General features: G+C 45.6%; 1 protein-coding gene across 1 annotated transcript in view; it reads right to left on the bottom strand.

Annotated features, from left to right (window-relative positions):
* Window positions 1–2,461: 2,461 nt before the first annotated feature.
* The window catches only part of LOC126260683 (cylicin-2-like), a 39,074-nt gene continuing 19,179 nt past the window's right edge, over window positions 2,462–22,356 (bottom strand). The window contains exon 2 of the mRNA XM_049958018.1: window positions 2,462–2,665. Within this exon, the coding sequence (XP_049813975.1) occupies window positions 2,462–2,665 (204 nt within the window). The remainder of the gene's footprint in view (window positions 2,666–22,356) is intronic.

Raw genomic sequence — 22,356 nt, 5'->3', positions numbered from 1 at the left:
GTGGGTGTGGAACATGTCAGAAAGGATCACATAAAAAGCATAGAACATTTGAATATAATACTCACTTCCCCAGTCATTTGTCAGCAGACTGTCAAAATATGTATCTGAAACCAAGATTATAATGGTTGCTGGAAATGTATTGAAGATGTGAGGTCCTGAAGATTGGACCCCTTTTTGGACAAAGGTAAGTAATTTCAGATATTTATGTAGATTGTTCTTAACCCTAATATTGATACTATGTACTGAGCTATTGATTGATGCAGACCTATTACTTGCAACAAATTACATTAAGTAATAAACATTCTGAGAGGCAGTGATTGGATATTATAATAACCGCCTCTCAGAATGTTCCTTGAACAGGTTCTTACATGATGTTCTCGAATTTGTACCACAAATGACTCTTCTTACAAGCTTTTGCGCTCTACATTCTTTTACTCATGTTGATGAGTTACCCCAGAATACGATGTGATGTGACAGTAGAATGCAAGCAGGCAAGTTTTTTTTATATTTATATCTCTTACGTCTGACATCATACATACTGCAAATACAGACTTGTTTAGGCGCCTCAACAATTCTATGTTATGCCTTTCCCAACTGAATTTATTATCGAGTTGTAATCACAGAAATTTAACACTGTCAATCTCTTCTATCTACATACATGTCTTCATATGTTATATGCATGCAGGAGGATATCTCTTACAGATTCTGAACTGCATATAGTGAATGCTCCTGAGCTGGTGGCGAGGACGCCGAGGGGCTGGAACCCAAAGAGGCCCCAGGGTCAGCGGCGAGTTTGCCCGCAGGGTGGGAGCAGGCGGCGCAAGTGCTGGTGCGCCACAGCAGGACGTGCTGCAGTTATAGGCACCGGATCGGGAGTGGCCGGAATGGTGGGGGGGGGGGGGAGGGGGGGCGGTGCCGAATCGGGAGACACCGGATCGTTAGGGGCCAGATTGGAGGGCGCTGAACCGGGAGACACAAGATCGTTTGTGACTAGATAGGAGGACGCCGAGTCGGGAGGCGCCAGATTGGGAGGGGCCAGGTTGGGGGGCCCAGATAGAGAGGTGTTGGAAAAGTAGGCGCCAGAGCAGGAGGCTCCAAAGCAGTTCTAACAATACCACCACTTGCAAAGTAGGTTGGAAATCAGATTAATAATGTTGCTCACGCAGCATATATTCGCTTTATCGGGCAACAACAAAGTTATTGACTGTGTATGGTATCATCAGAACGGAAATAATGAAGTCACTGTAAAAAAAGTCATTAATTTTGGCACTTACCTTGAATGATTCCCAGGTAGATTTCGTCGAAGTTTTTGTGGCTCATCTTGTTGATTCTAGGGTTATTCCACTTTGACTGCTAGAAGTTCCAGATCTGTATTTTAGCAATATTTGAGGACCTAAAAAATGCGTTTTTCAGGAAATTCTTGATGATCAAACAATCCCAGATCAGAACAATGGTATGGTAGAAATAATTTTTGACTTGGTGTTCACGATCCACGTTTTTTTAAAACTTCTTGTAAATTCACATATACTTCTTCTTAATTGTCACATCATCAAGAAAACAGTTTTGTATCAATCTTCATATATTTAATTTCCACTTTAGCCAAACACAAGACTTGACTGTTCTTTTACAAAGCGAAATAACAACTTAACTTCTGCAAAGTGAAACAAAGACTGCTCTGTGCGCATTCGCACCAAAACCGTTACAAGTAAGTCAAAGATTATGACAGTCTCACAGAAATGAATACGCACAAGAACCATATCACTGTAATATATCGATACATCGGAGTACCTATACATTAATAAAACCAGATGTGAATATTGTCCCGGCGGAGGTTCGAGTCCTCCCTCGGGCATGGGTGTGTGTGTTTGGCCTTAGGATAATTTAGGTTAAGTAGTGTGTAACCGTAGGGACTGATGACCTTAGCAGTTAAGTCCCATAAGATTTCACACACATTTGAACATTTTTTTTTTAATATTGTCACAAAAATATGTCTGTTACTTCGCAGAAACGTAGTACGATATTACTGGTATCGAGAACTGGGGTTGGAGTGCCGTAATGGTCACGTAAATAAAGAACCATTACAAATTACAGGGCACCATGGATGGTGTCGCAGAAGCAGATGGCGCTGGAGCCAGTGGCCAGTGGCACTGAAGCAGGTGGCCCTGCAATCAGTGGAGCATGTTGTGCAGGACTGGCAGGTCACAAGGAGGAGGAGCCTTCAGGGCCCATGGGCAGGTGGTGCAAGGGGAAGGGGGCACTGGGGCAGAGTCAGAGGAAGCAGTGCTGGTGGCAGAGAGGCCAGAAGCTGATGGGCAGCAGATGGTCAAGACAGACACAACGGGAAGAGCAGAAGCGGCTAGTATAGCAAGAAAAGCCTGCGTTGTCAGAATCTGGAGAGAGTTCACACAGCTGTGTCCTGTGCAGGGGAAGCATTGCGATGGTGAGGTGGCGTTCAATTAGCTCAGTGGTGTGCAGGTATTGCAGTGTATGAAGCAGAAACTGTGCCGTCTTGCTGGTTGCACCTGGGAGCAGTCTCACCAAACACAGCTGAATCAAGTATGTGGCATCTTGTGTCAAATGATGTAACTGCTGAGCCCACGGCTTGCAAACCTGCAGGAGCAATAACTCTGGGGTGGATGTAGCCATGGAAAATGGGCAAGCGAGACTGACGGCAAAAGCACAAAAGATGGTCCAGTATGGACAGGAAGCAAGAACAGCAGAGAAACAGCACAAGCAATTCACCAGAACAAAGGAATGAAGCTGCACTAGCACAGGACAAAAACCAAGAAAAACAAGGAAGAACAGGACGTAGAACCATGGAAAATGAGACAGCAAAATAAAAAAGTGCGCACACGCAAAGGAAAGGATGTCATGTAAAAGTACAACAACGGCCAGCGAACGCTGGAATGTGGGGAAGAGGCACAAAAACTCTGTAGGAGGTACAAAAATAAACTATTTGGTTGAGCACAAGACACTAGGGATCAAATTCTGGAAAAAGATCAGTCGTCACTGAGACGAGAGCAGTGCAGAAAAAAAGAAGCAATAACCTCATCGCCTCTTTAGTACGCTATAGTGGGTGACGCAGGTTACAAGAAGAGAAATGTGTCCGGGAAACTAAGAACTTTAGTACTTCACTAATGATGCAGAGAATATACCCTAACGCTATATTCTGAATGATAGCTGATCAGGTTCTGAAGAAATGGTCTCATCTGATGAAAGTCCCGTTATGCTGCACTAGTGATATCCCATGCTCCGATAGGCTGTACTGTGCTCTGGCGAATAGAATCACTGAATGTCGACGTCGAAGTCACGAAGTGCAACTCGCACACCCGCAGGCTGACTGGCGAGCTGCTGGGTGACCTCTTATAACGCTGTCTGGTGGAGGAGTATTGCAAAGTCGTGCTTCTATCACATGGCCTGCGGTGACGAGCTAGCGTTGGAAACAGCGCTGCTGTGGCGCCACACGGTACTGCAGCAGCTATCTCAGACAGGAGGCGCTACGATTGAGTTGTGGGTACCTCGACAGGGTGGCAACCCACGACACTCTGTTGCGTGCCTAGTGGATGGATCGTAAGGTACCTGTCAAGACATTACATCCGTCTTTACCCTTTGATGTAGGTGATAGCCGAGGATACCGCAGATCTTGTCATTTGTGCACTGTGCACTGTGTGTTTCTAACACATCTACATCTACATCTACATTTATACTCCGTAAGCCACCCAACGGTGTGTGGCGGAGGGCACTTTACGTGCCACTGTCATTACCTCCCTTTCCTGTTCCAGTCGCGTATGGTTCGCGGGAAGAACGACTGTCTGAAAGCCTCCGTGCGCGCTCTAATCTCTCTAATTTTACATTCGTGATCTCCTCGGGAGGTATAAGTAGGGGGAAGCAATATATTCGATACCTCATCCAGAAACGCACCCTCTCGAAACCTGGCGAGCAAGCTACACCGCGATGCAGAGCGCCTCTCTTGCAGAGTCTGCCACTTGAGTTTATTAAACATCTCCGTAACGCTATCACGGTTACCAAATAACCCTGTGACGAAACGCGCCGCTCTTCTTTGGATCTTCTCTATCTCCTCCGTCAACCCGATCAATGCTCAAGTATAGGTCGAACGAGTGTTTTGTAAGCCACCTCCTTTGTTGATGGACTACATTTTCTAAGCACTCTCCCAATGAATCTCAACCTGGTACCCGCCTTACCAACAACTAATTTTATATGATCATTCCACTTCAAATCGTTCCGCACGCAAACTCCCAGATATTTTAGAGAAGTAACTGCTACCAGTGCTACCAGTGCTTGCCTGCTGCGGAGCCCCATGGTCAACAGTGTACTTTGAACAGTGTGCTGCAAAACACTTGTGACTGCACCAGCATTGTACTCTGTCATCAAATCTGTCACTGATATTCACCTATCGTGCTTCACATACTGGGCTAGCCTCTGACTTCCATGTTGTGTGATAAGGAGTGGATGTTCAACACCTTGCCAGCTACTTGTGGTTCCACCGTTCAGCAACCACTTTCCATTTATGTTCATGCCAGTACCATGAGAATAGGTAGTTCACCATTTCCGATGTTCCTAGGTGCTTGGCCATGACAATCTCCCCTTGTCAAAATCACTTATGTCAGTGGAGTGGTCCATATCGTAGCTAGAACGATTCCTCTTTTGGCTCTGCTCCACTTTTCTACCATCCGTACAATGCCACGTGCCTGGAGCGCCACCTGGTGGAGCTCAGTCTCAGGTTAGACAGTGGTCACAATGATTTGCTTTGTACAGTGTATACAGCTTAATACTCTATGAAGAACAGAGTGCGAAGTGGGAACGATACGAGACGCTTTATCTAAATCTACATAGAAAACTTCCATACCATATGATTTTTTTGGGAAAGTTTTGAACAGCGATGACTGGAAGTGAAAAGTGTACGGAAAGTGGTAGAGGCAAGAAAAAAATACTAGTGTTTGAAAGCTGTCACTACAGAAGAATGCTGAGAGAATTAGATGGGGAAACGGGAAAGTATTAAACCAAATTGGGAAGACAGAAACTTCATGGCATAACTTGACTGAAAGAAGACATAGATCAAGAAGAGACATCCTGGGGATTTAATTAATAACTGATTTGATAACAGAGGGTTGTGTAGACAGTAAAAATTGTGGAAGAAGACTAAGTCTTGACTACAGTAATCAGGTCCAAATATATGTACGGTACAATTGTGAAACAGATATGAAAAGACTTGCATAAGATACGAGGCGTGTTTTTCAAGTAAGGTCCGTTTGAACATAAGTACACAACGAAAAGTTATTTCAAAAAAGTAAATTTACTTTCAGAAAGTACATACTTCACTCTATTTTTTGACATAGTTGCCAAGTTCGTTCAAATATGTATCATACCTCTCAATCAATTTTAAAATACCCTCTTCATAAAAACTTACCGCCTGCTCCGGTAACCAAGAGTTCACTACCGTTTTCACGTCGTGGTCATCATTGTAACGGTTGCCACTGAGGTGTTATTTGAGGTGGAGGAACAGATGGTAATCGCTCGGCGCAAGATCAGGACTGTAGGGTGGGTGGTCTGAAACTTTCCAGCCAAAACTGTCCAATAAATCGCGGATCTGACCTGCAGTGTGAGGTATTGCATTGTCATGGAGAAGGACAATTCCCTTTGTCAGCATGCCGTGTCTTTTGTTTTGAATCGCTCTGCATAGCTTTCTCAGGGTTTGGCAGTATGCTCCTGCATTGATATTGGTTCCTCGTTGCATGAAGTCGACCAACAAAACACCATGCCTATCCCAAAACACCGACGCCACGATTTTGTGCTGGGACAGAGTCTGTTTGGCCTTCACCTTTACAGGAGAATGTGTGTCTCTCCATTCCATGCTCTGTTGCTTCGATTCGGGCGTGATATGCGAAACCCATTTTTCGTCTCCAGTTACGATCTGACTCATGAAGCCGTCACCTTCTTCATGATATTGAGTCAAGAACTTCATTGCACACTCAAATCTTTGGTTTTTGTGGTCCTCTGTTAGGAGTTTCAGGACCCAATGGGAGCACAGTTAGGTGTTCAGAAACAATGTTGTAAAGCACTGATCTCGACACGTCAGGAAATTCGTTTGAGAGACCTGTTATTGTGAAGCGCCTCGCTTCAACTGAAGCCACCAAATCGTCTGTAATCAAAGAAGGGCGATTAGAGTGGTCCTCATCATGGACGTTCTCACGGCCATCTTTGAATTCTCGTACCCGCTAACGCAATTTGCTTTCACTCATAACAGTATCACCATACACTTTGCAAATCTGTCGATGAAGCCGGCCGGAGTGGCCGAGCGGTTCTAGGCGCTACAGTCTGGAACCGCGCGACCGCTACGGTCGCAGGTTCGAATCCTGCCTCGGGTATGGATGTGTGTGATGTCCTTAGGTTAGTTAGGTTTAATTAGTTCTAAGTTCTAAGGGACTGATGATCTCAGAAGTTAAGTCCCATAGTGCTCAAAGCCATTTGAACCATTCTTTTTTTTTTTCGATGAATTTCTGCAGCAGACAGGCTCCTTGCTGCCACAAACCGTATCACTGAGCGAGCCTCACACGCGGCGGGCAAATTGATAGTCTTAAACATTTTGAAAGCACAGAACAGAACCGTACAGGTTAGCTACAGAGCTGAAACTGAGCACAGTTGTTTCCGAGGCATGCCGGTACACGATGCACGCGCTCGTTGCGGTATGCGCGCGAACTACTAGTGTCTACAACAAAACGGACCTTACTTCAAAAAACTCACCTCGTAGAATGGCGTGGAAGCTACTACAACGAGAGGCTCTCAGATTTGATCATCATTTGGGGCTCTTGAACATATTTATAGTATCCAGTCCATTTCAAAGCCGACGTCAGACCATAAAATAAACTTCCAAATTTTGAGTTGCACCAGTATTTCCTCGGAACAAAAGATGTATAAGCATATCCTTTCTAACGGCCTTTGCATTCGTATTCAGTGTCTTCTCTGTGTTTCAAGAATCGCCAACTGTGTTTTTTAACTTTCTGGTGACTTTTTTTTAACTGTCCCCCATGAACGTTTACATGTCCATGTCTTTTTACCTCCATTTTCTCCCCTTACTCTGTTTTATGTTCCCCTTTTTTATCTCCTTATGTATGTATCATATTATTCTTGTTTTAGTTGTCGTGTCTCTCGGCTGAAGAGCGGCGGATTGTGCCGCTGCCAGCCCTCCCCTGCCCATATGGGGCAGGGGAATGAAATCACAATAAAGAAAAAAAAAACGGCCTTAGCTCATATACGTCCGGTTTAAAATGAAAAGGTGGACCAGATGATAGTGGAGGCCAATGTATCTGGCCCTATAACGAACATCACTCTTCCGCTATCGAATTTAAAGTCATGGTTTCATAATTTGGCTCATGAAGAATAGTCAGTGGTCTGCGTCTTTCGATCTGTCATGAAGGACGATATTATGCTCTTATCCAATCTATAATCAGAGCTCTCCCTGGGTTCGAATACTTCAAATGAGCGGAAAGCTAATAACTACCCTGGTAAAATGTATATCAAACACAGTTTAACTTTCTTTCCATTTAGGCTCTTGGCAAGTGTCAAAAGAAAGAAGAAGGGCCACGCAGGATTAGCCGAGCGGTCTAAGGCGTTGCAGTCATGGGCTGTGCGATTGGTCCTGGCGGAGGTTCGAGTCCTCCCTCAGGCATGGGTGTGTGTGTTTGGCCTTAGGATAATTTAGGTTAAGTAGTGTGTAAGCTTAGGGACTGATGACCTTAGCAGTTAACTCCCATAAGATTTCACACACATTTGAACATTTGAAAGAAGAAGGAAAGGTAAACTATTTCCTGTTTCGCAACGATTTTTTCTGACTGCAGCAATAGTACTCTCTCCAGATTCTTGTGGAAACGATTCCCAATAAGTTCATAGATATCACTGTTTCAGGAAGAAATCCGAATAATTAAATTCCTCTTTTTGATTTTAAATTGGCCGATGACGTGTGTTAATAAATCTGATTGAATTTTCAATTCTACATTAAAACATCAGTCTTCCAGTGCAGGTTCTCAAAACTCTGTAGAGATTTCATTTTTAATTTTTTTTTTGGTTGCAGATGGTGTCAAGTCAAGATTCTCTTGATGTTCGTTGTATGCCTGTGTGGATACTGCAAGATAATCTTAAACTGATATGCAAATACTCTGCCAAGTGTTTCATGTGAAACATTTACGTAGATGCTTTTACATGCATTGGGTGACAAAGAAGTGAAGCACCCAGAAGGGGAAGAGGAAACGAAATGAGGATAAGTGATATAACTTCAAAATTGATAAATGATATAACTTCAATGATTGCAGTATTGAATCAAATATACAAAGAACTTGACTGTATGAGCTCACTTATCAGTATGACGTTGCACCCTATCTGGCCTGTATGTACACACGCACATAAATTAAGGATAATGCTGAAACATGGTGAAACAACGCTCTGGTGGGTGGTTTTCAAGTTTAAATCACCTTGGGGTATGACCATGCGGTGTATTTGACCTGCGGTCGTCGCACGGTGGCACTGGTAACAGTCCACATACGCAGAGGTGTGTTGGTGCGTGTCAGAGTATGGTGCAGCGAGTAAGTGTGCAGACGTTTTCAGATGTGCTAATGGTGACTGTGTGTTAAAAATGGCTCAAAGAACACATATTGGTGACGTTATGAGGGGTAGAATACTAGGGCGACTGGAGGCTGGTCAAACACAGGAGGTTGCAGCACGGGCCCTCCGTGTGCCACAAAGTGTGATCTCAAGATTATGGCAACGATTCCAGTAGACAGGAAACGTGCCCAAGCGCTACAGTACGGGACGCCCACAGTGTACAACACCACCAGAAGACCGATATCTCACCATCAGTGCCCGCAGATGGCCATGGAGTATTGCAGGTAGCCTTGCTCGAGACCTTACTGCAGCCACTGGAACAGTTGTCTCCAGACACACAGTCTACAGACGACTGAACAGACATGGCTTATTCGCCCGGAGACCTGCAAGGTGCATTGCACTGACCCCTGGTCACAGGAGACCCCGTAAAGACTGGTGTCACGAACACAGTACATGGTCATTGGAACAGTGGTCCCAGGTTATGTTCACGGACGAGTCAAGGTATAGTCTGAACAGTGATTCTCGCCGGGTTTTCATCTGGCGTGAACCAGGAACCAGATACCAACCCCTTAATGTCCTTTAAAGGGACCTGTATGGAGGTCTTGGTTTGATGGTGTGGGGTGGGATTATGATTGGTGCACATACAAATCTGCATGTCTTTGACAGAGGAACTGTAACATGTCAAGTGAATCGGAACGTCATTTTGCACCAGTATGTCCGCCTTTTCAGTGGTGCAGTGGGCCCCACGTTCCTACTGATGGATGATAATGCACCGCGCCACCGAGCTGCCATCGTGGAGGAGTAACATGAAACAGAAAATATCATGCGAATGGAGTGGCCTGCTTGTTCTCCAGACCTAAACCCCATCGAGCACGTCTGGGATGCTCTCAGTCGACGTATCGTTGCACGTCTTCAAATCCCTAGGACACTTCAGGAGCTCCGACAGGCACTAGTGCAAGAATGGGAGGCTATACCCCAGCAGCTGCTCGACCACGTGATCCAGAGTATGCCAACCCGTTGTGCGGCCTGTGTACATGTGTGTCTTCAAGTGTATGTGAAATCTTATGTGACTTAGCTGCTAAGGTCATCAGTCCCTAAGCTCACACACTACTTAACCTAAATCATCCTAAGGACAAACACACACACCCATGCCCGAGGGAGGACTTGAACCTCCGCCGGGACCAGGCGCACATTCTATGACTGCAGCGTCTGAGACCGCTCGGCTAATCCCGCGCGGCTGTGTACATGTGCATGGTGATCATATCCCGTATTGATGTCGGGGTACACACGAAGGAAACAGAGGCGTTTTGTTACACAAATGTTTCGGGGCAGTTTTCTCAACTTATCACCAATACCGTGGACTTACAGATCTGTGTCGTGTGTGTTCCCTATGTGCCTATGCTATTAGCGCCAGTTTTGTGTAGTGCCACGTTGTTTGGCACCACATTCTGCAATTATCCTTAATTTGTGAGCATGAGTGTAGGTTGGAAAGGGTGTCGAGTAGCTATTGTATTCTCCCCTGAGGCAATCTTGCCCACAACTGTTGGTAAGTGGTCCCTGACATCCTGAAAACTGGCATTGGGATGGATCAGCACCAGAGATGGTCCCAAACATGTTCTGTTGGGGCTGGATCTGGAGATGTTGTTGGCTGTGAGAGTACTTCATGACACAGACAGTTGACAGAGGCATTTGACGTGTGTAGGTAAGCACTGCACTGTAGAAAACTGGCACCACTATACTGTCGAGAGGGTTTCTTACCTCAGGAAGACACAGTGTGGATGCACCATTGTGCTGTCAGAGTTCTCTCAGTCACAACCAGCCGCGACCTGAAGTCATACCTAATAACAGCCCACACCATGACGCTAGGTGTAATACCTCTCTGTATCTCCAAAATTCTGGAAGAATGGGACCTCTAAAAAGGTAGCCAACATACTCGCCAACAAAATAACTGTGAATTCAGTGTAAAGCCATTCAAGAGCAGTCCGTGTTTTTTGGTCACGTCACCACTACAAACACAACTCTTTGGGAGTCCATCACTTGCTCTCAGTTGGAAGACGCATATGTTGAGGTGTTAGGACGTGCTTCGTTCAAAGTATGGTGATCCTTCCTAGTGGTGGGCAGCTGTGGGCGTCCAGAGCTTTGACGAGTGTGGCTGGCCTCACGTTCCCATCGTAATCGCCCCCTCCTTCCTACTTGCAGCTATTGCCCGCAACAAGCAAAGTGTTTTATGAGAGGTTCGAAGATTACAATAAACTTTCTAGTTTATGTAGCTTTTCTTGTAGAATTTGCTCCAGTCCTTCTTGTCTAGGGGTCTATTTCTTGAAGCTGAAAATGTCACATTTCAGGTCCTCACGGTTGGATTGATCTCAATAAATTTGAAGATTGTTGTTGCAGAATTTTTGTTTTTACACTAATATATTTTGTCAAATTTTAGTATATCATACAGTCTTTTGATTTTTCACATTGCCGGCCGCGATGGTCTAGCGTTTCTAGGCGCGCAGTCCGGAACCGCGAGACTGCTGCGGTCGCAGGTTCGAATCCTGCCTCGGGCATGGATGTGTGTGATGTCCTTAGGTTAGTTAGGTTTAAAGTAGTTCTAAGTTCTAGGGGACTGATGACCACAGATGTTAAGTCCCATAGTGCTCAGAACCATTTGAACCATTTTTGATTTTTCACATTAACAAAGTCGAAATTACATTGTTCGCACAAAATACAAAAATACGCCGATCACATCAGAGGCATGCTTACTACTGTCTTACTCAGCGGAAATAGTAATATTACAAAGGGTTTACAATTTTTCTTGACAAATGAATTCTATTATTTTCTGTTACATTATTACTTTCGATTATTATTTCATAAATGAATCCAGAAATAAACACAGTAGCCAGTACAGTATTGCGTAATTAATAACAGAAATTTTAAATGTGCCAATAGTTTGTAATTTCAAATGTTTCTAAAAAAATAATTTAACTGTACATTCAAAACTAGTACTTATCGATTGTAACATCGAGACTAAAACATTTTATAAAGTAATTCACTTTCATAAATTCTGGCTTGAAATATAACATACTGTGTATAAAATTGTGTGAAAGGTTTCAGAAAGACAACTGAGATATTACTGACCCGTCCAAAATACGAAAAGTAATACAGGTATCGACAACTACTATAGAGGAAAAATACTCGTAATGCTAGAGGAGGATGTCTCGTTACTCTATGCAGTCCACTGTCACATGCAAATGCTCCAGAAATCTGGGTACTGCCTGATTCGATCAGCTTGCTAAATGGAGACTCAAAACGAGTCCCCTTTCAAACACTGTCAGGTGCTGATAACGCTGTCTCATCCGAGTATGCGGCATCTCTGTATTCTTCGCAGTTACCGATCAACGTCTGACGCTTTTCACGCCTCTTTTGTAACCTGCTACGCCTGCTAACGGTACTAAACATGAATAACACTGACACACTTTCGAGGTCATTCTACGTTTCTCAGAAATTCCAGCTCCAGTCATTCACAAACACGCTGTTATTGCGTAAGACCATTAAGTCCCATTGGCATCAGACCATATCTTCTGGTGGCTTCCTTTTTTTTTATCTAACAGTGAATTTTACATTATATCACAAACCGAAACAGGTGTCATTATAACACTTACATTGACAATGGGATACTTAGAAGTACTTAGAAGTACACTACCGGCCATTAAACTTGCTACACCACGAAGATGACGTGCTACAGACGCGAAATTTAACCGACAGGAAGAAGATGTTGTGATATGCAAATGATTAGCTTTTCAGAGCATTCACGCAAGGTGACACCTACAACGTGCTGACATGAGAAAAGTTTCCAACCGATTTCTCATACACAAACAGCAGTTGACCGGCATTGCCTGGTGAAACGTTGTTGTGATGCCTCGTGTAAGGTGTAGAAATGCGTACTATCACGTTTCCGACTTTGATAAAGGTTGGACTGTAGCCTATCGCGATTGCTGTTTATCGTATCGTGACATTGCTGCTCGCGTTGGTTGAGATCCAAAGACTGTTAGCAGAATATGGAATCGGTGGGTTCAGGAGGGTAATACGGAACGCCGTGCTGGATCCCAACGGCCTCGTATCACTAGCAGTCGAGATGACAGGCATCTTATCCGCATGGCTGTAATGTATCGTGCAGCCACGTCTCGACCCCTGAGTCGACAGATGGGGACGTTTGCAAGACAACAACCATCTGCACGAACAGTTCGACGACGTTTGCAGCAGCATGGACTATCAGCTCGGAGGCCATGGCTGCGGTTACCCTTGACGCTGCATCACAGACAGGAACGCCTGCGATGGTGTACTCAACGACGAACCTGGGTGCACGAATAGCAAAACGTCGTTTTTTCGGATGAATCCAGGTTCTGTTTACAGCATCATGATGGTCGCATCCGTGTTTGGCGACATCGCGGTGAAGGCACATTGGAAGCGTGTATTCGTCATCGCCATACTGGCGTATCACCCGGCGTGATGGTATGGGGTGCCATTGGTTACACGTCTCGGTCACCTCTTGTTCGCACTGACAGCACTTTGAACAGTGGACGTTACGTTTCAGATGTGTTACGACCCGTGGCGCTATCCTTCATTCGATCCCTGCGAAACGCTACATTTCTGCAGGATAATGCACGACCGCATGTTGCAGGTCCTGTACGGGCCTTTCTGGATACAGAAAATGTTCGACTGCTGCCCTGGCCAGCACATTCTCCAGATCTCTCATCAATTGAAAACGTCTGGTCAATGGTGGCCGAGCAACTGGCTCGTCACAATACGCCAGTCACTACTCTTGATGAACTGTGGTATCGTGTTGAAGCTGCATGGGCAGCTGTACCTGTACACGCCATCCAAGCTCTGTTTGACTGAAAGCCCAGGCGTATCAAGGCCGTTATTACGTCCAGAGGTGGTTCTTCTGGGTATTGATCTCTCAGGATCTATGCACCCAAATTGTGTGAAAATGTAATCACATGTCAGTTCTAGTATAATATATAAGTCCAATGAATACCCGTTTATCATCTGCATTTCTTCTTGGTGTAGCAATTTTAACGGCCAGTAGTGTAGCTATAACACATGTAGTGGAAAGCAGTAGTAGCCATAACAGAAAAAAAAAACTGAATTTATACAGTGCATTTCACAATGTTTTGACAGTTTGAAATTTGAATAACACACAAACTAATCGTGAAATAAAGATGAAAAATTTACATAAGGTGCAATATTTATTGAATTTACTTATGAAATACTACATCAGACAAATGTCAACTATTTGCGGTTGCCCAATACTCGGGGCGTTTCACCTAGTTTCTGGATATATACTTCATAACCGCTGGAGGAATTCCAAAAACTTCATTGTGGATTCGATCTTTGTACCTGCTGCAAGCTACTCGGCCGCTCGGTTCAGCGTTGGGACACATGTTTGTAACGAAGTACACGGGCTTTCCTGTGAACTGCTATACACACGTTCGATGTTCTCGGGAGTGCAGCCATTTTCCGAGGGCCGGCTGACTTCCGATTCGCTGCACTGGCAGTTGCACGGAAGTTTATTACCCAGTTCAGTATTGTTCCACGAAAAGCAATTAAATATCGCGGCTGACTCTTGAAATGCTTACGAAACCCACGTTGCCCGCTCATGACAGATTCGCCATAGCAAAAATAGAAGTCCACCGCGAAAGCTCGATGTCGCTTCGAACAGTACGACATGGTTACTGACCTGTATGTGGGATGAGACTTCAAACTCTGCACTGCTAATAGACCGCCCTACCGTCGCTGTGTCTACATCTACATCTACATCTACATTTATACTCCGCAAGCCACCCAACGGTGTGTGGCGGAGGGCACTTTACGTGCCACTGTCATTACCTCCCTTTTCTGTTCCAGTCGCGTACGGTTCGCGGAAAGAACGACTGCCGGAAAGCCTCCGTGCGCGCTTGAATCTCTCTAATTTTACATTCGTGATCTAGTCGGGAGGTATAAGTAGGAGGAAGCAATATATTCGATACCTCATCCAGAAACGCACCCTCTCGAAACCTGGACAACAAGCTACACCGCGATGCAGAGCGCCTCTCTTGCAGAGTCTGCCACTCGAGTTTATTAAATATCTCCGTAACGCTATCACGGTTACCAAATAACCCTGTGACGAAACGCGCCGCTCTTCTTTGGATCTTGTCTATCTCCTCCGTCAACCCGATCTGGTACGGATCCCACACTGATGAGCAAAACTCAAGTATAGGTCGAACGAGTGTTTTGTAAGCCACGTCCTTTGTTGATGGACTACATTTTCTAAGCACTCTCCCAATGAATCTCAAACTGGTACCCGCCTTACCAACAATTAATTTTATATGATCATTCCACTTCAAATCGTTCCGCACGCATACTCCCAGATATTTTACAGAAGTAACTGCTACCAGTGTTTGTTCCGCTATCATATAATCATACAATAAAGGATCCTTCTTTCTATGTATTCGCAATACATTACATTTGTCTATGTTAAGGGACAGTTGCCACTCCCTGCACCAAGTGCCTATCCGCTGCAGATCTTCCTGCATTTCGCTACAATTTTCTAACGCTACAACTTCTCTGTATACTACAGCATCATCCGCGAAAAGCCGCATGGAACTTCCGACACTATCTACTAGGTCATTTATATATATTGTGAAAAGCAATGGTCCCGTAACACTCCCCTGTGGCACGCCAGAGGTTACTTTAACGTCTGTAGACGTCTCTCCATTGATAACAACATGCTGTGTTCTGTTTGCTAAAAACTCTTCAATCCAGCCACACAGCTGGTCTGATATTCCGTAGGCTCTTACTTTGTTTATCAGGCGACAGTGCGAAACTGTATCGAACGCCTTCTGGAAGTCAGGAAAAATAGCATCTACCTGGGAGCCGATATCTAATATTTTCTGGGTCTCGTGAACAAATAAAGCGAGTTGGGTCTCAGACGATCGCTGTTTACGGAATCCATGTTGATTCCTACAGAGTAGATTCTGGGTTTCCAAAAACGACATGATACTCGAGCAAAAAACATGTTCTAAAATTCTACAACAGATCGACGTCAGAGATGTAGGTCTATAGTTTTGTGCATCTGCTCGACGACCCTTCTTGAAGACGGGGACTACCTGTGCTCTTTTCCAATCATTTGGAACCCTCCGTTCCTCTAGAGACTTGCGGTACACGGCTGTTAGAAAGGGGGCAAGTTCTTTCGCGTACTCTGTGTAGAGTCGAATTGGTATCCCGTCAGGTCCAGTGGACTTTCCTCTGTTGAGTGATTCCAGTTGCTTTTCTATTCCTTGGACACTTATTTCGATGTCAGCCATTTTTTCGTTTGTGCGAGAATTTAGAGAAGGAACTGCAGTGCGGTCTTCCTCTGTGAAACAGCTTTGGAAAAAGGTGTTTAGTATTTCAGCTTTACGCGTGTCATCCTCTGTTTCAATGCCATCATCTTGTTTTTGGCGAGCGTTTTTCAAATTTGAAATGGTCTAAACATTGTGAAACATGCTGTATTATTTCATGAGAAGTAGTGCAACGAAGGCAGATTGCAATCAGGCAGACTTAAGCTAAGAGCAATCCCAGCAATAGACGTGAGAGAACCAGTAGAAGAAGAAGACAGAGAGGAAGGAGATAAAAACGCGAATAATGAAGACAGGAGTGCTACTCCACAAAGTAGAAAAACGGAGTAAATTAAAAGTTTTCTTACGTTCACGCTAGCACAGTCACAAGCGACATCAAGCAGAATGAAACAAACAAGTTCGTCAGGGACATGAGCGCGCATTGTTACTTCGGCACCAACTGCTAGGCACAAGTTACACACTCAGCAGAACGTCCACTGTGAGAGACATGTGATCAAAAGTATCCGGACACCTCCAAAAATATACGTTTTTCATATTAGGTGCATTTTGCTGCCTCCTACTGCCAGGTACTCCATATCAGCGACCTCAGTAGTCATTAGACATCGTGAGACAGCAGAATGGGACGCTCCACGGAACTCACGAACTTCGAACGTGGTCAGGTGATTGGGTATCACTTGTGTCATACGTCTGTACGTGAGATTTCCACACTCCTAAACATCCCCAGGTCCACTGTTTCCGATGTGATAGTGAAGTGGAAACGTGAAGGGACACGTACAGCACAAAAGCGTACAGGCCGACCTCGTCTGTTGACTGGCAGAGACTGCCGACAGTTGAACAGGGTTGTAATGAGTAATAGGCAGACATCTATCCAGACCATCACACAGGATTTCCAAACTGCATCAGGATCCACTGCAAGTACGATGACAGTGAGGCGGGAGGTGAGAAAACTTGGATTTCATGGTCGAGCGGCTGCTCATAAGCCGCACATCACTCCGGTAAATGCTAAACGACGCCTCGCTTAGTGTACGGAGCGTAAACATTGAACGACTGGACAGTGGTAAAACGTTGTGTGGAGTGACGAATCACAGTACACGATGTGGCGATCCGATGGCAGGGCGTTGGTATGGCGAATGCACAGTGAACGTCATCTGCCAGCGTGTGTAGGGCCTACAGTAAAATTCGGAGGCGGTAGTGTTATCGTGTGGCCATGCTTTTCATGGAGGCGGCTTCCACTCCTTGGTTTGCGTGGCACTATCACAGCACATACAGTGATGTTTTAAGCAACTTCTTGCTTTTCACTGTTGAAGAGCAATTCGGGGATGGCGACTGCATTTTTCAACACGATCGAGCACCTGTTCATAATGCACGGCCTGTCTCGGAGTGGTTACACGAGAATAACATCCCTGTAATGGACTGGCCTACACAGAGCCCTCGCCTGAATTCTATAGAACAGCTTTGGGATGTTTTGGAACGCCAACTTCGTGCCAAGCCTCACTGACCGACATCGATACCTCTCCTCAGTGCAGCACTTCGTGAAGAATGAGGTGCCATTACCCAAGAAACCTTCCAGTACCTGCGAGAGTCGAATCTGTCATCAAGGCTAAGGTTGGTCCAACACCATCTTGAATTCCAGCATTGCCGTCGGAGGGGCGCCACGAACTTGTAAGTAATTTTCAGCCAGGTGTCCGGATACTTTTGATCACATAGTGTATATTCGTTAGCTCTTATTACATGAAGCAACAAGCTATAACCTCAGATGCAATAACATCTACCAGACATTTGACAGTGCAGTTAATAGCCTGTAACAAATTGTTAAGCAAACACAGCTGGATGAGGACTGCTGAGCACTAGTGAAGAAGCACGCCAAATTCGGTCATAACGAACAGAGTCTCACGTCATAGTCTTCTTCCCATCTCCAGTTCCTGATCATCGCTGCAGGCACTTCCAGATGCCAAGGGCCTACCTCTCTCATGGGTCAGGATCAGTCGACTATACGACTTGCGACAGCGCTGTACTTCCCAATGGGTCACTGGGTGTGATTGCCATCTTTTGGAGCGGTACTGAAGATGCTCTGACTCAGTGTGAGGGAATAATCTCACGCTACAGCCCGCAAGAACTTGGCCGAACTGCTGCTGTCGCGGCCTTGACTAACAGTGTGGTGTCACCGCCAGACAACACACTTGCTAGGTGGTAGCCTTTAAATCGGCCGCGGTCCGTTAGTATACGTCGGACCCGCGTGTCGCCACTGTCAGTGATTGCAGACCGAGCGCCGCCACACGGCAGGTCTAGAGAGACTTCCTAGCACTCGCCCCAGTTGTACAGCCGACGTTGCTAGGAATGGTTCACTGACAATTACGCTCTCATTTGCCGAGACGATAGGTAGCATAGCCTTCAGCTATGTCATTTGCTACGACCTAGCAAGGCGCCATTACCAGTTTATATTGAGATTATAATTCATGTATCAACAAGAGCGATGTTCTCCAATTATGGATTAAAGTTAAGTATTCCAAGAGCTTCGTACCTTATTTATTAGACTCAACTCCTTTAACTGTTCCAGACCTCACGCCAGTCTGCGTGAGCTTAAACGCGTGCATTTCGGCCTCCTCTAGCAACACGGTGTTGGCTCTTCTGCCAACACATCATATGGCGCCTAGGATTTTGTGTTCCTAACTATATTACCGTAATTTACCTGTGTCATGGCTTCGCCACAATCTCCAGATGTACTGTCCGAATTTTATCGCTTACAGAATCAGCAGACACAGGCCTTATTGGATGCCCTTGGACAGCTCATCCAGGGTCAACGTGCAATGCAAAACGATGCGGCAGCCGCCGCTCCACCGCTACCACAGCCACAACACGCAGTTGCACCACCTTTTCGTCCTTTTGATGCTGCACTGGAAAGCTGGACGGAGTGGTCACGCCAATTTGGATTCCATCTCGCCGCCTACAGAATTCAAGGTATTGAGCGGCAGCCTTTTTTGCTTTTTTGTGTAGGAGTGTCCACCTACCGTGTGATAGTGAAATTGTTTCCCCGACGCGACATAGCAACTCTGTCCTACGACGAAATTTTGTCTGCATTAGATGCATATTTCAAAGAATCAGTCAATGTAGTTGCAAAAAGGTATACGTTCTTTCGTACAAAACGTACGGCCGGTCAGACTAATAGGGAGTGGGTTGCAACTTTGCAAGGCCTTACTAGGGATTGTGCTTTTGCGTGTGAATGTGGACTCCCTTATTCAGATACTATGGTACGTGATGCAATTGCACAGAACGTTTCTGATATTCGTATACGGGAACAGATTTTGAAACTAGTCAATCCCTCCCTTCAACAAGTGATAGACATATTGGATCAGCAAGACACACTTGACTTTGCTCAGGAATCATTTGCAACTTCGCCAGCCGTGTGTCACGTTAACCGGCCCGCCGGGCGCGCTGCACGGAACAGTAAACAGCCCTCGCGCCCGTCCGCGCAGCTGCCGCCAAGCTCTCCGCTACGTGTGCCGCGCAAGCAAGCAAATGCAGTGCTAAAGTCATGCCCGCGGTGCGCTACTAGACATTCGCGTGAGAATTTCCCGTCACGCCAAGCTATTTGCTTTTTCTGTAATAAAAAAGGACATGTTCAGAGTGTTTGCCAGAAAAAGCTTAGATCGGCCACTCACAACCGTTCCAGGCCCTTTGCTTCGCGCCGGAATCGAACCACGAATACTCAGGCTCGTGAACCTTCGCCCATGGACATTCATGTAGTTCATTCCACTCCGCCCAGCGCCGCTCTTTCTCACAGTGACTGTGTTCGTCCCACAAATAGTGTACGTCGACATCGCCGGAAATCGCGTCAAGTCACAAGTGCTTCTGTACCAGTGTCTGCTCACGTTGCACGAGACAGTCGCTCTTGTCGTCAGCAGGACAATAAACTTTTTGTAGATTTGGTCATTAATGGCAACGTGATCCCGTTCCAGCTCGATACCGGAGCTGCAGTTTCACTGATCAATGAAACACATACAAACAACTGGGCACACCTCCGTTGCGTGCCACAAATGTTAAGTTAAATAGTTATTCAGGACAAGCTATCCCTGTGTTAGGACAGTGCAGCCTTCTTGCAACATACAAGGGACAAACAAAACTTGTGTCATTTTACGTACTTCGTTCTTCTTCTGCAGTGAACTTGTTTGGTTTAGATTTATTTCAGTTGTTTAACTTGTCTATAGTCAATCAGATCCTATCAGTGAACCAGACTGTGCCTTCAGCCAGTGTTTCTCGTCTCTGTGAAGAATTTGCAGACATTTTTGCACCGGGCCTTGGTTGCGCTAAGAACTATAAAGCACATTTGGAACTGAAAGTCAACGCGCAACCGAAATTTTTCAGAGCGCGCAATGTTCCCCACACATTGCGTGATGAGGTCGCAAGAACATTACACGATTTGGAATCACAAGGTGTAATTGAACGTGTGCAGGCTTCTCTCTGGGCCTCACCCTTAGTAATTTTGCCAAAACCTTCCGGAAAATTGAGACTTTGTGTGGACTTCAAAGCTACAGTGAATCCACAATTAGTGATTGCAACTTATCCTTTACCCCGCCCGGAAGATCTTTTTGACAAACTGTGCCCAGGTGAATAATTTTCGAAGTTGGACCTCGCAGATGCGTACTTGCAAATACCGGTGGACGAAGACTCCCAGCACGTTTTGGTGGTTAACACGCATCTTGGTTTGTACCGAATCAAAAGACTGCCATTCAGGTGTGCATCTGCCCCTGCATTGTTACAGCAATATTTACAAACTGTTTGTGCATTGGTCCCTACTGCAGCAAACTATCTGGACTATATTGTGATATCTGGAAAGACGGAAGAAGAACATTTAGCCAATCTCCGAACATTATTTCAGGTCTTGCGACAAAATGGTCTTCGCTTGCGGCAGGACAAGTGTGTGTTTTTTGCTCGTGACTTACCCTATCTGGGACATGTAATCAATGCCCAAGGCATACATCCCAGTCCAGAGCACCTCCGTGCCATACAGTACTTGCCTTCGCCGCAGAATTTGAAGCAGCTACAGAGTGTGCTGGGAAAAATCAATTACTACCATAAATATGTGCGCCACGCCTCTTCCATTTCAGCTCCGCTTTGTCGCTTACGCCGTAAAGGTGTTCCGTTCGTCTGGACGATGGAATGCGAACGCGCCTTTCGCCAGTTGAAATCGGCGTTGCTTTCCAATACTTGCCTTACGCTATTCGATCCCCTGAAACCCCTTTTGTTGATGGTAGATGCATCGGATTTCGGGATCGGTGCTGTGCTTGCGCACAAAGATGGATCGCATGATCGCCCTATTGCCTTTGCGTCCAAATTGCTCTCGTCTGCGCATAGAAATTATTCACAGATAGAGAAAGAAGCTTTGGCTCTCGTATTTGGTGTTACTAAGTTTCATGATTTATTGTATGGTCGTCACTTTACCATCATCACAGACCACAAACCTTTGACATCGCTTTTTCATCCGAACAAGCCTGTACCTCCACGTACAGCGCAGAAATTCATTCGCTGGTCTCTTTTTCCTCTCGCAGTACCGCTACGATATCTTGTATCGGTCCACTGCTAAGCACGGAAACGCTGATGCGTTGTCCCGTTTGCCTGTTGCTGAGGATAGAGCATTCGATTCTTCCGAACTTGCTTGCATGTTCATTGATGCGGAAACCGATGGCGTGGTCGACTCGTTTCCGATTGATTTTCGTCGGCAACAGCTGCTGACCCTGTCCTTGCTACCGTTTTGCGTTTTGTTGCTACGCAATGGCCCTTGTCAAAGTCACGGATCGATGATCCGTTGGTTCGCTGATTTTTTGCTCACAAGGAGAGACTTTTTGTACGACGTGGTGTTTTGCTGTTGCGTTCTGATAATGATCAGTCCAGGGTCGTGGTCCCACGTTCGTTACAGTCCTCTGTCTTACGGCTTCTCCACCGAGGACATTGGGGTATAGTGCGAACGAAACAACTTGCTCGTCAGCACTGTACTTGGTTCGGAATCGATGCTGCGATTACGAATATGTGCTCTTCTTGCATGGCATGTGCCGAACAACAATCCGCCCCACCGCGGAAATTCTTTGCATTGCCGAAAGCCACTTCCCCTTGGCAACGCTTACACATCGATTTTGCTGGTCCATACTGGAATGCTCGATGGTTGGTTGTTGTAGATTCATTTAGTAATTTTCCTTTTGTTGTCAGGATGTCTTCCACGACGTCATCTGCCACCATCCAAGCGTTATCCGCTATCTTCTGCATTGAAGGTCTTCCACAGACTATTGTTTCCGACAATGGCCCACAATTCATGTCTGCAGAATTTCAGTCATTCTGCAAGGCCAATGGTATTCAACGTCTGACATCTGCGCCGTTTTCGCCT

This window comes from Schistocerca nitens, chromosome 5 (genome assembly GCF_023898315.1).
Source record: "Schistocerca nitens isolate TAMUIC-IGC-003100 chromosome 5, iqSchNite1.1, whole genome shotgun sequence".
Classification (NCBI taxonomy): domain Eukaryota; kingdom Metazoa; phylum Arthropoda; class Insecta; order Orthoptera; family Acrididae; genus Schistocerca; species Schistocerca nitens.
The sequence above is the reverse complement of the archived record's forward strand: the minus strand, read 5'-3'. Positions and strand labels throughout refer to the sequence as shown.